Source organism: Salvelinus sp. IW2-2015, linkage group LG4q.1:29 (assembly GCF_002910315.2).
Source record: "Salvelinus sp. IW2-2015 linkage group LG4q.1:29, ASM291031v2, whole genome shotgun sequence".
NCBI lineage: Eukaryota > Metazoa > Chordata > Actinopteri > Salmoniformes > Salmonidae > Salvelinus > Salvelinus sp. IW2-2015.
The window spans coordinates 72,587,222-72,602,925 of NC_036842.1; the positions used below are offsets into that span (position 1 = coordinate 72,587,222).

A 15,704-nucleotide genomic window follows, 5' to 3' on the forward strand; every position below is an offset into this window, starting at 1 on the left:
TCCACCACTGCCACAGTACAATGCTACCTAAAACTACAATTTCTTCACTCCATCCTTTCCCCAAATCTAGCATTGCACCTCTCCTGCTAGGCCTAACCCCTTGGAGACCCTTCACTCCTCCTGTAAGAGACAGTGGACATAGTCACGGGACTATAGTGACCGGTCTGCCCCAGCAGCGATCCCTTTAATGAAGTGAGTAAATTATGCACGGCGCCAGTTGGCTTTCTGATTAAAGCATCATACAGGCCTCATCTAGAGGGAGGTGCAGCAGCAAAACAACGGTGGTTGTAAACAGTTTTCTCAGGAGAAGCAGTGTACTGCTAGGGTGTAATACATTTGCATAGTCTGGCGCAGAACAAAGAGCCAATTAATTGAAAAGAAGAACCCCTCTAAAAGATGYGAYGGGGGGGGGGGGGGGGCTGGCTCAACACACACAGATTGTTGCAAAGGAATGTCCCATTTCAGTTTGTAAACAATGTGTAATATGTATGCCCTCTAGTGTCAGAGTTCATGCAGATGTCTCAGGCCTTGACCCCCCCCCCATGAGTATTATATGAATATGGCTTGTCCCACCTAGCAACCTTAAGATGAATGTACCAACTAAGTGGCTCTGGATAAGAGCGTCTGCTAAATGACTAACATGTAAATTGCCCTGGGGATAAGATAGGGTCAGTTGTACCTTTCTGTCCGTGCCGACTGCTGAACTTGTCTCCTATCTCTGGTCTCCTGGTCTGTCTCAGCAGGATCTTGATGAGGAAAGCATCGTCTGCATTGGAGGAGATCATCACCTTCTCGATGTAGGAGTCTGTGGAGCCCTTGTAACTGTAGACAAGAGAACAAAGGCAACAGCTGACCTGATCTGACAAGGCTGAATACGTGAAGAGCGGACCTGAAAGGACTGGGTTGCTCACCGTCATATGGGGGAAACTAAGTATTTTGCTCAAAGGTCAGAAGAGATGGTAGTAGGGCTGGGACAAAACCAGTATCAGGATACTCATTAGTATCGTGCAAAGGAAACAAAAACATCAAGGAGATTTAACTTCTTTAAGAAGACAGCCCTAAAATGTTGGAAACAGCAGTTTTTTTTTTAAACGGGCCCAAAGAGTGAAGTCTGCTTCATGTTAAAATGTTTGCCATGGTAAAAAAAATATTGTGATAGCGGTATAGTCATAGCCCTAGGTAGATGAGGAACAAACATTATATTAATAGTTCAGGGAGTTTGGGGTATTGTTACTCTGAGTGGTGTGGGAAAGCAGGGGTGTATGAGTGATGAGGGGAGAAGGCACACCCACCTGACGGGCACATCTCTGTACTGGGGCTGTCCTGGCTGGGCACTGCCCTCCAGTGGTGTCTGGGTGACAGTGGGCATGGACTTGTTCACCAGCACCTGCTTATTCTCCACCTTCTCACCTGGGAGACACACAATATTGATGAATACCATATTTACTAATTCTGTATGCATGAATATCAAATCAAAGACATCAAATGTTTTATGTTACTTTATACATAAAACACATACATCCTTCAACACGTTTCCATGTGGAGAAAAGGACGTAACCAAATAGTTGTAATAAAATGGGTGACAGTGAGATTCTAGAGTAACAGAGCCGGTTGGGTCCTTCTCCAGGAGTCCTGCTGAAGGGTGCTACTCACCAGGGCAGCAGATGCCGTCAGCATCCAGGATACTGTGCCTCCAGATAGGCTTGCGTGTGGCCGCGTCCAGCATGGGACCCATCACCTTGTCAAAGGTCTGATTGGTGTAGCGCCTCAACGTGCACTTGGCGTTCTTGTAGACCAGGCATCTTCCAAATCCTGAGGCAGAATAAATGGAAGATGAGGGACCGAGTTCAGTATCGCAAGTAATTACTTATACCAGAACTTTTTGTATTTCAGTACAGTAACAAGAAGACTACATCTAAACTCCATCAATGACTATGTTCAGAAGAGGGCAGCAGCCAGGAGGGCAGCAGCCAAGAAGTTAGTGACACTTGTACTCCCAATACAATGTAAAGTGTTTAAATTACATTGCTAGTTTCTCAAATGTTCCTTCTTAGCCTATAGACATAGATCAGTAACTCACCTCTGTCTAGAGAGGCCTTGTTGAGGATCAGAGCGTCCTCTATGTCGTAGCCGCTGTAGCTCATCACAGCCACTGTGGCGTTCTGGCCCGCAGGCAGCTTCTCAAAGTCTATCAGCTCTATGGTCCTAGTCTTGACCATGGGCTTCTGAGGGTAGCCCAGCAGGTACATCAGAGTGTCTATACGGTTCCTCTGGTTGTAGCCAATCGTACCTGACAGGAGAAACCATGGAAATAAAATTACAGTGGATTTTTTTTCTTCCCCAAAAGGTAAAATATTTGATTACTCAATTGTCTGAGAAAAATCATTCAAAACTCATTCAGTGCATCTTAAGAGCAAAGAAAAAACAAAAGTAATTACTAATTTTCAATTTAAGGAAACATATTTAAATCCCAGATTTATTGCATTGCTTGTGTGACTTAGCCAAACAGTGTATCACATCAGAGAGTATCCTAAAAGTGGACGAGTGGTTTTTAATCCTGCTTCTCCAGAGGCCGGGGTTGAGCCAGGGCCAGCTCCCTGGTACAAACACAGTGGAGAGGAGCTGGGCAGGCCATGGAATAATGGCTGGCCTCCCTGGAAGCCTTGACATTTGTCAGATGCTATTACTTCACAATTAGGCAACAGAGCCCTGTGATAATAGGCCCCTGGTCACACACACATATTTGCACATGTATAGGCCTGGCCACACAAAACAGACACAGCAGAGGATATTAGGCCAAATATAGTCCTAGTCACAGTGTTTTTGTGTAAAGATGGGGAGGGGGTGAATGGAGGGAGGGGGATGGGGGTGACTGGGCTCGTGTGAATGATAGTAGAGTCATTTGGAGAAGTTTTGGTTCAGGGAGTTCCTGGGCTCCTCTGTGGTCTCTCCCTCACAGCTGAACACACTGACCCCCTGAGCACACTTAACAGCAGACACAATGAATTGCTAATGACACTGGGTGACTAGCAGGGAAAGGCCTCCGTGCACACACAGGACACAAAGGAGGGGCTACGCAGGCACCTCATGTTTGGATGTCCATGTGCAGATGAAAAAAAAAAAAAAAACTCCACACACAAAATGCATCCTGACAAGAAATGTGTTCACATCGGTACACACTGCTCCCGTGGAGGATGTTTGAGGAGTCCTGATGCCTGATCAAAGGTGCAGCTTAAAAACAGCCACCCTCTACAGACCGAAGCAGAGGAACCAGAGAGTCTGTAGAACTGGAGAAGTGTCTCACCCATGGCCTGCTTGCCCATAGCACACTGGTATGTGTTCCTGGGGGACTGATTGTGATGGGGGTAGGGGATCAGGCCAGCACAGACCCCTAGTAGTGTGAAGGGCTCAATCTCCAAGTGTGTAGTGTCCCTACGTACAAAACAAGAGCATTGGGACTGAGAATTACATCCAGCGGCAGAGACTATATRGAGTACATATGAAAACTAGACCAGAGGGGCCTAACGTGTCAGACAGTAGAGCCATGGCCAGAAGTTACTTATTAATCATGTGTTCATAGAGGGCGATCTGACAGTCATTCTCCTCGTTCACGTCCAGGTACTCCACCAGGCTCTCATGGAGGAAATCTTCAAAGGTTCTGACAGCAACAAAAACAGAAAGATCATCAACACAAGCATTTCAAAAAGCCCACAACGTCCACCACTAATGTAAACAAGTACACTTGGCTGAGCTTAAAATCCAATCATATACAAGTTAAATTCATTGGTGGCAGATGCTAGTTTCTTTTTATTGAATAACGTTAGCTGTGAGATAAAACGTAGCCCACCTGTATCCCTGGGTCAACTCCTCGATGTGTTTGTTCTTAACCATCGGCTGTCCTTTCTTCACAATGATATACGGTCTGGCAGGAGCAAGAACATCAGTTTAAAAATGAGTTAAACTCACTTATAAACCTTCAAAAATGTTTTGAAACCGTTTTGGTGCTGAACCCAGGCTGTGTTATAACTCTGCTCCATGCACAGACAGTGGTGGGGTGTCATGTCCTCCCTGGTGCCCCTACCTGCAGAGGCGTCCTCCGTCTGAGGAGACGTAGACACAGCGGTCGGTTAGGTTGGTGGAGATGGACACAAACTCGTTGATGAATCCGGCCCGTCGCATCAGTCTGAAGGTGTACACCAGCCTTTGGTGGTCCCGGATCACCCCCAGGATGTTACCTGTGAACAGGATGGACACACCCAGAGAGACCAACTTTGAGGCACAGAGCTCCTTACACTAAATACTTACGGACTTGACTTTGTTAGGGGTTATTTGACAGGGACAATYCAATGATCAACATTTCTCTAAATGTGTCAGATTTAAATCAGCTGGCACATTTGCCTCTGCAGTCCCCCCTGGACTACAGATGAACACACCCACACACAGAAATAATGCATAATCCAGGACTTGGAGCTAGCCACTGAATAAATCCGATGTGTGCAGGGCCACAGACTCCAGCAGGGGATCTGGGCAGAATATGAAACTTGAAGAAACAGAGGAGCCACAGTGTGGAAGGGTTTGCGAGTGCTCTGTGGTGCATTGTATTGAAAAGCAGAGGAAGGGTTGAGATTTAAGTAATCAAACAAGGGAAAAGTCAACAGCAACAACCATCCTGGCTTGAGAGCCTACTGCTGGTTATGTGTAACAAGTGTATGCCTCTGGATGTCTGGTGTGTATGCGCAACTGTGTGTGTGCAGTCACCATTGAGGAAGACCAGGAAGACACTTGGGTAGGAGAGCTCCTCTCCACACAGCAGGTTGACATCCTCCACTCCCAGGTTGAAGGCCAACTTGACGATGGGGCCGTCCTCCATGTCTGTGGTGATGTGGGTCATCAGGGCCAGGTTCTTCACCAGACCACAGGCCTAGGACACAACAACTGGTCAGAAGCTGTTATACACAGGCCAAGGCAACACCACCTAGAACTGGGTTAAAACTGGCATTAGGGTTAGGGTTGTCCACAGCACCTTGTGAGCTGCAGTTCAAATTTCAGACATGTTAGTTTTTACACAGTAGGAGTGTTTGCATGATAGTGTGTGTAGATTTTGATGCAGCCATGTGTGTGTGTTGTTGTGTGTGTGTGGTGTTGTGTGTGTGTATGGAGTTTATGCAGCCATGGTGTGGTGTGTGTGTATGGAGTTTATTGCAGGCCATGGTGTTGTGTGTGGTGTTGTGTTATGGAGTTATGCAGCCATGTGTGTGTGTGTATGGAGTTTATGCAGGCCATGGTGTGTGTGCTTGCTTGCGTGTGTATGTTTGCCAATGTGTACGTGTGTGACTGTCTGTCCGTGTATCTCTCTGACTCACCTCTCCCTCAGGGGTGTCGGAGGGGCACAGCATGCCCCACTGGGAGGGCTGCAGGGAGCGGGGTCCGCTGACCTTCCTGGTCTTCTCAAACTGGGAGGAGATCCTGGTCATCATGCCCAGAGCAGAGATGAAGGAGAGACGGGACAGCACCTGGGTCACACCCTGACGGTCCATCTTAAACCTCTTCAGGGACCAGTTCCCCTGGGGGGCACAGAGAGAGAGACAGGTCAACTGCTTGGATCCATAAACATATTTAGCATGTGTGACAACACTGCTGATGTTAAAAAGGCTTTAAAAATAAACACTTTATATTGATTGATTGCTCTAACTGCAATTCACTGTGGCATCAGCTTTGACACAATATCTTCATGATATTTACAAAAATGAAAGAAAAGACCAACCTCACACTTGTGTAAGGTACAGAAACATTACATTCAAAATTGGATGCAAAAAAACCTGACAACCTAGAATTCCCTTTTGACCTACGTCAATCCGTATGGATAACTTTGCACTGTCTGGCATAAGGGACCAGAGCTTGAAATGGGGCGGAGAGCAGCACTCACGGTGGAGATGGCGTTGACCATGCCGTTGGTGATCTGGTCCTGGCGCATGTGTTTGACAATGTCAAACTGTGCCGCCCGCTGCTTGGGGATGATCTGGTCAGAGATCTTTTTCAGCTCGGAGTTGAACTTCTTAAAGAGATCCTCAAACAGCAGAGACAGCAACTAGCCAGGTGGGGCGAGAGAGTGTCAGTAGTACAGTCAGAACCATACGTATTAAGTGTCTCAGAGTAGGAGTGCTGATCTAAGATCAGGTCCTCCCTGTCCATAAAAGTCACTGATCTAAAAGGCAAAACTGACAGTGGAAACATCGAGTCTCTGATGCAACTAACTAGACGTGAAATAACAACTCAGAGAGCTAGTCGTATCCCCTGGAGACACAGGCAAGGTAAACCCTCTGTTCTCCTGGCTTTTGCTCACAGCTGTTCTGTTCCTCTCCGCTATCAGCTCAGAGACAATGACCATGTCCTGGGAGACAGATTTAATAACCAGGTGTGCCAACCCTGAGATAAGCCTGACCTGGCCTCTCTCCCAGGTCTCTCTCCTCTCCTTAGTAAGGCCTTTAGTGGAGCACCTCTATCTCTCAACCCCCAACAAATTTGCATAAATCAAAACAAACAAGCAGTCCTGGCAAAATGTATAATAAAGAAAAAAAGCTTCCGTCACACAGCCAGGCCAATTAGCTGAATGTCAGGGAATCATAATTGGAGAGACGAGAGATTGCTGGGCGTTGTGAGTACTTAAGCCCTCTATTGAAAGGAGGCCCTGCGCCCKCCTCCTCAATCAGAGAAGGTCGGGTGGGGGGAAATTAAAGGTCTTAAGACAGCCGTAATTACATTATCAGAGCCGGGGCCTGTAGGATTAGCTCAATCGCTCCAGTCAAGGCGGCCATTCCTTTGTCAAAGCTCGGGAAAATGCCTCCGCTTCCCCGGCCCTGGGATTTTGGTGCTGCTGCTGCGTAACTCTCCCCCCTGACAACGCTAGCCGAGGCGGGAATACAGAGCGAGGCGGGGAGGGATGAGGACGAAAACAAAACAGGCAACAACAAAGTGGGAATTAATAGAGGGGTGACAGACAGGTGAAAGATCAGGGCACGGGGAGACTGGTGTAGAGACCGTATCGATTAGCACAGGCCTGGGATCAGTTCTCAGAGAAGTATGAAGCACTGCATATAGAGAATTGTTTAGACTGGGGAGGAAGAAAGGATTAAAACCTCTGTGGGATGAAGAGACTCTGGACACAGTACGGTTACATGCACACAATAATATGATTATTGTGAATACTCAGATTAATATAATAGTTTGGCAAGAAGAAAGAATTCCCTAATAATCCTGTTTACATGGACACATCTGAAAATCAGGCTACGAATGGAACTTGATAATTGTAAAACATAGCAAATAAAAACTTTCTATCAGTGACAGGAAGGCTATTTGATTGAGTTCGGAGACAACGTTTGTATGTAAAACTACGTCTAAGGTGCATAGTTCTATACAAAGAAACTAGCATCATCGTACGCAAAAGAGGCTCACGCTGCTGCAAAAGAGGCTCACCTGTACAGTCACACAACCTACCCTTTAATCCATTAGTAATAAATGCTGCAACTCATCTTTCATTTAATTACAGAGCAGCGTGAGGGAGTCCTAATGTGTAGACAGACCCAGAGAAAGCTCTGCTACTGTGGAGCTGCATACTGTAGGCCACTGTGCTGGAGGAAGGCTGTGCAGGCAAATGTGGTAAAGGAAGTCTGCACAGGCAAATGTACTCAGGTAACTCTGCGCCTCCCGATGTGATAGAGTAAGTCACATTCGCACAGACAATGTGCTGGAGTCCACTAACGGAGGGTGTAAACTAAAAACATAGAGGGTCACAGGAGTTCTATTTAGCGTACATTTGATTATTCCATGGGATATTCAATGTAGCGTAAGGGGTCAGGAGGACAGAGGCTATATTAGGATAGAGACGAACAGACACTGGTGCTTCAGATGGAGCTACAGTAGAGGAGACAGAAGACCGAGATGTATTCATTCACCTGTCCAGCCAACTCCAGGCGCTTGTTGCCATAGTAGTCTCTGTCATCCACCTTGTTCTCTCCTTGGGCTAGGATCACCCTGCGCACCATCACTGCGAGGTAGATACACTTGGCCCGGAAGTTGAACTCCTTCACCTGGAGGTGGAATAGAAAACAGGGTTTGAGTCAATCCCATTTCTATGTCAATTCAGGGAGTAAACTGAAATTGTAGTTTCTTCTCAGAGAATTGAGGAAAATTGGAATTTGAACTTTAGTTTAGTTCCTGAATTGACCCCAACCCTGGTAGTAAAGTCACTGAATCATGTTAACACAAGTGTGTACCTTACAAATGTGTCCACTCATAGCCATATTAATAAAGAATAGATAAGGGTACAGGTGACAAAACTAAATCATCTTATGGTATGGTGAGCACAGTGCTTTAACCCTATCAAAACCTGATACTACTGATTGTTCCATAGTAAATCCCGGGCCAGAGAGGTGTGTATAAAGCGTATTTTTGGTGTGGTCAATCTGACAGCACTTACAGGTACATGAGTGAGGATGAGGGAAGCCAACAGCTCTCTGGCCTCCTCCATCTTGGTCTTCTTGGGCCCTCCCCACATGCGCTGTCTCCGCACCTTATTCCCAATGTATTTCAGAGCCTAGGGAACACAGAGGGATGAGAAAAAGATGTTGTTAACTGCACACCATTAATAAAAATACAATATCTCAGATCAAAGAGACAAACTTAAAAAGAACTGGAGACGTAATTCTAAAGTGATGAAAATGTGTGACATGCACGTTCATTGTGTCGAGAAGAAAAGGACCCAAATGAACACTGAGGGATCAGAGTTGTAGCGGGTCAAGTGAATCACAAAAAGCCACAATCAGATATGAGTCAGCCCTTATGCCCCCACACAACTATCACACCTGTGTCAGTAATCTTCTGTGTCATGCTCTAGAGAGAAGGTCAGAGGTCAGTGGGACTGAGCGCATCCTCCAGACCACCCACCCTGCAGGCTATAACTATTGGCTACTGAGGACACCAGTGAAGAGGCATGCCATCCGGACCTGTGTATTATGCTACCATAACGGCAAAGGCAGTCACTCAGAACAGAATCACAGTTTATGTTAATGTGTAAAAACACGGGTAAATTCTACATGGCTCTCTGTTGAATTTCAAAGTTTCAATGTGACTCTGGAGCCAACAGGTTTGCCCACCCCTGGACTAATATCTATTTTATAGGTCTACTGAGGCTTAGCTTGACATATCGCGCATCAGAGGTATAATAACACTGAACAGGCATGAAAAACATGCATTCAAATCTAGTCCAACGGTCATTGCTAGGATGCTAATATGGCCCTCATCAATACATTGCTGGTTCCTCCTGCTAGACAAGGTTCTTCATTTCAGACAAATTGGTCCACTGTATTCAACAACATATGTCAAAGAGCACATGTTGGCCTATTAAGTAATGACTTGAGGCGGAATATTCTTTAATTGCTAGGCATTACAAAGGCCGTGTCCCAAACTCAAGACATCTCCTCATAAGAATACATTATATTGAGAGCTGTTAAAATCCAGGTATTTGAAACAGTCAAGTCCTACTCCTCAGACAARATAAGTGGATATAATCAGGTCAAATGGTCAGGGGAAAAAGGCCTAGTAAAGCCATGCATTCACTGGTTGTCAGAGAAAGTTCACTCAAATCACAAAATTACTTTTCCTTGCTTTGAAAGAACAGGACAAAGGAGACACTACAATCCATGCTTTCGGTTTATTTACCTAACCACTGTCACCAACTTAACTTTGTCAATGTACCCCAAATAACAATGCTATACATGTAATTAATTCCAAAATCATCTTAAYGTAACTTGAAAAACAGTTTTGTTGCGTTGGGCATCACATGCCCAACAATTTGAGCTACATGTATCACCTGTACCTCCCAGGCCAGTGTGATTCAGAAACCTCTGACATAGGTTCACCATACCGCAGCAGGTTCCAGAGAAGGCAGAGAGAGGGAATCATGTACCTGTATCTCAGTGAAGATCTGGGCTTTCTGGCACTCTTCCAGGCTGGGGGAGAAGTTAGCCATGACGTGCTCCTCTGTCCCAATCATCTGCACTATCTCCTGGTCACTCTCCACACCCATAGCCTGTGTGAGGAGGATAGAGGGGGTTGAGCTACAGGAGGACATTATATTAGAGGGTTTGATATAAACGAGATGACATGTGGGAGGGAAGGTATGAGGGCAGAATAGAGGAGGTAGTGGAGGTTTAAGGGCAATGATTGAGGTGGATGACAGAGGTATCAGGGAAGTATGGAGGGGTGGGGGAATTTGAAGGAGGGCATATGGTGGAGAGGTACAAGTGAAAGAATGATGAAATGGAAGAGAAAGAGGTATAAAGGATTTGACAAAGAGGATGGGAGAAGAAAAGAGGAGTGGCTGGAAGATGGAGGAGATAAAGGGAGAAGTACAGACTAGAGGTCGACCGATACATATTATTATTTATTTTTTTTAAATCGGGGCCGATTTCAAGTTTTCATAACAATCGGAAATCGGTATTTTTGGGCGCCGATTTGCTGTTTTTTATATATATATATATATTTTTTATAAACACCTTTATTTAATCTTTATTTAACTAGGCAAGTCAGTTAAGAACACATTCTTATTGTCAATGACGGGCTAGGAACGAGGCAGAACGACAGATATTTAACCTTGTCAGCTCGGGGGATCCAATCTTGCAACCTTACAGTTAACTAGTCTAATGCTCTAACACTGATTACATTGCACTCCACGAGGAGCCTGCCTGTGCTACTAATGTAGTAAGCTAAGGTAAATTGCTAGCTAGCATTAAACTTATCTTATAAAAAACAATCAATCAATGACTGTCATTGCTCCAATGTGTACTTAACCATAAACATCAATGCCTTTCTTAAAATCAATACACAACTATATATTTTTAAACCTGCATATTTAGCTAAAAGAAATCCAGGTTAGCAGGCAATATTAACCAGGTGAAATTGTCATTTCTCTTGCGTTCATTGCACGCAGAGTCAGGGTATATGCAACAGTTTGGGCCGCCTGGCTCTTTGCGAACTAATTTGCCAGAATTTTTCGTAATTATGGCATAACATTGAAGGTTGTGCAATGTAACAGGAATATTTAGACTCATGGATGCCACCCGTTAGATAAAATACGGAACGGAATAAACGTTTTATTTTCGAGGTGATAGTTTCCGGATTASTCAAAGGTATATGGTTTAGAGAAATAGTCGACGCGTTATAATTCCTGTAATAACTTGCGGCTGAACTTGAAAGGGGTTCCTTCATTATTTTACAGTTCATGTCTTCAATAGAGAATGTCTTGGATCTACTTCAAATAAGGTCTGTGTTTCGTGCAGGCTTAAACCGCATCGACGTTTTGATACCCGTGTAAATCTCACTAGGATAAGGTAACGTTTATTAACATATTTTCATAAATCCACTCTACAAAAAAAAAGATCTTCGCTTATATTTAGCCAATATTGATCAGAGTTACCTTGTCCTATGGATATCTACACAGTTATAAAATTGGCAAGGTGGTGTAAGCCTATACGAAACACAGACCTTATTTGAAGTGAATCTAAAAATATCCTATGGAATAAATGAAGGAACCGCTTTTCAGATTTTGCTAGGTGTCATGGTAATTATGCACTTTGGTCGTCAATTCTTAACATGCCCATTATTAAAATAGGATTTCCTGCATATAGAAATAACAGTTTCTGTTTTCAACATTCATCACAGGTAACTTACTCTATTTTTATTCAAACAGTTGAGAGTATTTGTCTCCTAAGCAGACTCTTCAGTATCATTGTCACTTCAGAGCTGTGTGTGTGTGTGTGTGTGTGTATTTATGTATTATATTAAGTTAAAATAAAAGTGTTCATTGTTCATTCAGTATTGTTGCAATTGTCATTATTAACAAAATGTGTGGTGTGTGTGTGTATGATATGTATATATATAAAACATTTTATTTATTTATAAATACAAAATCGGCATCGGCTTTTTTTGTCCTCCAATAATCGGTATCGGCTTTGAAAAATCATAATCGTCGACCTCTAGTACAGACAAGCAAAGAGGTGAGGCAGAAGTCACAAGGTTCTCTGATTTTTGTTTATGCTAATGAGGAGCTGTGGGATTGGGGCTGGCTGGCCCACAATGCATCTGGGGCCAAGCTGGTTGGCAGCGTTGCAGAACGCAACGAGGCCAGGAGGAATTCACTCAGGATGCATGAGGGCAGGAGAAACAAACCAGCAAGGCCAACACGCCACACTGGTGAAAAGACAAACTCAAAATGCTACACTGCCAAATTGGACATGTTGTTTGGAGAGGGCTGTCCAAGGGGAAAATCATTGATGACACTGCTGCCAACAGGTTACTGGAGACATTTTAATCTGAGTCACGGATATGGACCTTGAGTGACATATGTCCACATCTGTAAGACTGGAAGACTGAAATGTACATACAGTCCCCACAGTGACTGTACGTACATACCCCAACCAGAAGCCATGGATTACAGGCAATATTCACACTGAGCTAAAAGGGTAGAGCTGCCTCTTTCAAGGAGCGGGACTCTAACCCGGAAGCTTATAAGAAATTCGGATATGCCCAACGAACCATCAAACAGGCAAATCGTCAATACAGGAATAAGATCGAATCATACTACAACCGGCACCGAACGTCGTCTGATGTGGCAGGGCTTGCAAACTATTACAGACCACATGTACACCGAGCATGCGCTGCCAACTGGCAAGTGTCTTCACCGCCATTTTCAACCTCTCCCTGTCGGAGTCTGTAATACCAACTGGTTTCAAGCAGACCACAAGGCCCTGTGCCCAAGAACAATAAGGTAACCTGCCTAAATGACTACTGACCCGTAGCACTCACATCTGTAACCATGAGAATTAGGGACTCACATCAACACCATTATCCGAGAAACCTAGACCTCCTCAGTGCATACTGCACCACAGATCTGATGCAATCTCTATTGCACTCCACACTGCCCTTTCCCACCTGGACAAAAGGAAACCTATGTCAGAACGCAATTCATTGACTCACAGCTCGCGTTATTCACAATAGTACCTAAGCTCATCACCAAGATAAGGAACCTGGGACTAAACACTCCCTCTGCTGATCCTGGACTTCCTGACAGGCTGCCCCCAGGTGGTTTGGGTAGGTAACAAGACATCCGCCACGCTGATCCTCAACACGGGAGCCCCTCAGGTGTGTGTGCTCAGTCCACTCCCGTACTCCCTGTTCACTCATGACTGCACGGACAGCACGACTCCAACACCATCATTAAGTTTGCTGATGGCAACATGGGTAGGCCTGATAAGACAACAATGAGACAGCCTATAGGGAGGTCAGAGACCTGACCGTGTGGTGCAAGACAACAACCTTCCTCAACGCGATCAAGACAAAAGGAGATGATTGTGGAGTACAAGAAAAGGAGGACCTAGCGAGCATGCCCCATTCTCATCGAGGGGGCTGTAGTGGAGCAGGTGTAGCTTCAAGGAACTCAATTTAACCTTGCGCAATACCCTAGATGCAGTCGCACCCCTAAAAAACAAAACATTTGTCATAAGAAACTAGCTCCCTGGTATACAGAAAATACCCGAGTTCTGAAGCAAGCTTCCAGAAAATTGGAACGGAAATGGCGCACACAACTGGAAGTCTTCTGAATAGCTTGGAAAGACAGTATCATGTAGTATCGAAGAGCCCTCACTGCTGCTCGATCATCCTATTTTTCCAACTTGAGGAAAAGAACAATCCAAAATGTATTTTTGATACTGTCGCAAGATAACTAAAAAGCAGCATTCCCCAAGAGAGGATGGCTTTCACTTCAGCAGCGATAAATTAGAAAGCAAATTACAGACGCTTTAAATATTGCGTATTCCTCCAAATCTCAGTTGTGGTGCCACTCTGCCAGGACCTTGGATCAAGGGAGACACTCAAGTGTTTTAGTACTATATCTCTTGACACAATGATGAAAATAATCATGGCCTCCAAACCTTCAAGCTGCATACTGGACCCTATTCCAACTAAACTACTGAAAAGCTGTTCCTGTGCTTGGCCCTCCTATGTTGACCATAATAAAATGGCTCTCTATCCCCGGATGTGTACCAACTCACTAAAAGTGGCAGTAATAAAGCCAAACCTTGAAGAATATAAAAAACTATCAGCCTATATTGAATCTCCCATTCCTCTGATAAAAAAAAAAAGCTGTTGCACAGCAACTCACTGCCTTCCTGAAGTATACAAAACGCTTCAGTCTGGTTTTAGACCCCATCATAGCACTGAGACTGCACTTGTGAAGGTGGTAAATGACTTTTTAATGGCGTCAGACCGAGGCGCTGCATCTGTCCTCGTGCTCCTAGACCAGTGCTGCTTTTGATGCCATCGATCACCATTCTTTTGGAGAGATTGGAAACCCAAATTGGTCTACACGGACAAGTTCTGGCCTGGTTTTGATCTTATCTGTCGGAAAGATATCAGTTTGTCTCTTGTGATGGTTTGTCTCTGACAAATTACTGTAAATTTCGTGTTTGTAAGGTTCCGTTTTAGGACCACTATTGTTTTCAGTATTATATATATATATTTAACCTCTTGTTGATGTCATTGAAAACATATGTTAACCTGCTATGCGGATGACACACAGCTGTACATTTCAATGAAACATGGTGAGCCCCAAAATTGCCCTCGCTGGAAGCCTGTGTTTCAACGATAAGGAAGTGGGTGCAAATGTTCTACTTTTAAACTTGGACAAAACAGAGATGCTTGTTCTAGGTCCCAAGAAACAAAGAGATCTTCTGTTGAATCTGACAATTAATCTTGATGGTTTGTAAAGTCGTCTCAAATAAAACTGTGAAGGATCTCGGCGTTACTCTGGACCCTGTTCGCTCTTTTGACGAACATATCAAGACTGTTGGACAGCATTTTTTTCCATCTACGTTAATTCAAAAATCAGAAACATTGTCCAAAAATGATGCAGAAAAATTAATCCATGCTTTTGTCATTCGGATTAGACTACTGCAATGCTCTACTCTCCGGCTAAAGCACTAAATAAACTTCAGTTAGTTCTAAATGAGACATCTTGACTAGAACCAAAAAATTCTGATCATATTACTCCAGTCTAGCCTCTCTACACTGGCTTCCTGTTAAGGCAAGGGGTGATTTCAAGGTTTTACTGCTAACGTACAAAGCATTACATGGGCTTGCTCCTACCCATCTTTCCGATTTGGTCCTGCCGTACATACCTACACGTACGCTACGGTCACAAGACGCAGGCCCCTACTGAAATTTCTAAGCAAACAGCTGGAGGCAGGGCTTTCTCCTATAGAGCTCAATTTTTATGGAATGGTGCCTACCCATGTGAGACGCTGACGATTCTTAACTAAGTTTTAATGAAGACTCATCTCTTCAGTGGGTCATATGATTGAATGTAGTCTGGCCCAGGAGTGTGAAGGTGAACGGAAAGTCTCTGGAGCAACGAACCGCCTTGTTGTGTCTCTGCCTGGCCGGTTCCCCTCTCTCCACTGGGATTCTCTCCTCATCCCATTACAGGTGCTGAGTCACTGGCTTACTGGTGCTCTTCCATGCCGTCCCTAGGAGGGTGCGTCACTTGAGTGGGTTGAGTCACTGACGTGATCTTTGTCTGGGTTGGCGCCCCCACTTGGGTTGTGCCGTGGCGGAGATCTTTGTTGGCTATACTTGGCCTTGTCTCCAAGAAG

The 15,704-nt window shown here is 44.7% G+C and overlaps 1 protein-coding gene across 1 annotated transcript in view; it reads right to left on the reverse strand.

Moving 5' to 3' along the window:
- Positions 1 to 15,704, reverse strand: part of LOC111962503 (polymerase (RNA) III (DNA directed) polypeptide B) — a 49,429-nt gene that overhangs the window by 14,162 nt on the left and 19,563 nt on the right. The window contains exons 10-23 of the mRNA XM_023985640.2: positions 9,965 to 10,087; positions 8,477 to 8,593; positions 7,953 to 8,087; positions 5,927 to 6,088; positions 5,364 to 5,564; positions 4,759 to 4,921; positions 4,082 to 4,235; positions 3,848 to 3,922; positions 3,560 to 3,658; positions 3,305 to 3,432; positions 2,081 to 2,290; positions 1,654 to 1,812; positions 1,293 to 1,410; positions 680 to 822 (exon numbers count right to left, since the gene is read on the reverse strand). Of these exons, the coding sequence (XP_023841408.1) occupies positions 680 to 822; positions 1,293 to 1,410; positions 1,654 to 1,812; positions 2,081 to 2,290; positions 3,305 to 3,432; positions 3,560 to 3,658; positions 3,848 to 3,922; positions 4,082 to 4,235; positions 4,759 to 4,921; positions 5,364 to 5,564; positions 5,927 to 6,088; positions 7,953 to 8,087; positions 8,477 to 8,593; positions 9,965 to 10,087 (1,987 nt within the window). The remainder of the gene's footprint in view (positions 1 to 679; positions 823 to 1,292; positions 1,411 to 1,653; positions 1,813 to 2,080; positions 2,291 to 3,304; positions 3,433 to 3,559; positions 3,659 to 3,847; positions 3,923 to 4,081; positions 4,236 to 4,758; positions 4,922 to 5,363; positions 5,565 to 5,926; positions 6,089 to 7,952; positions 8,088 to 8,476; positions 8,594 to 9,964; positions 10,088 to 15,704) is intronic.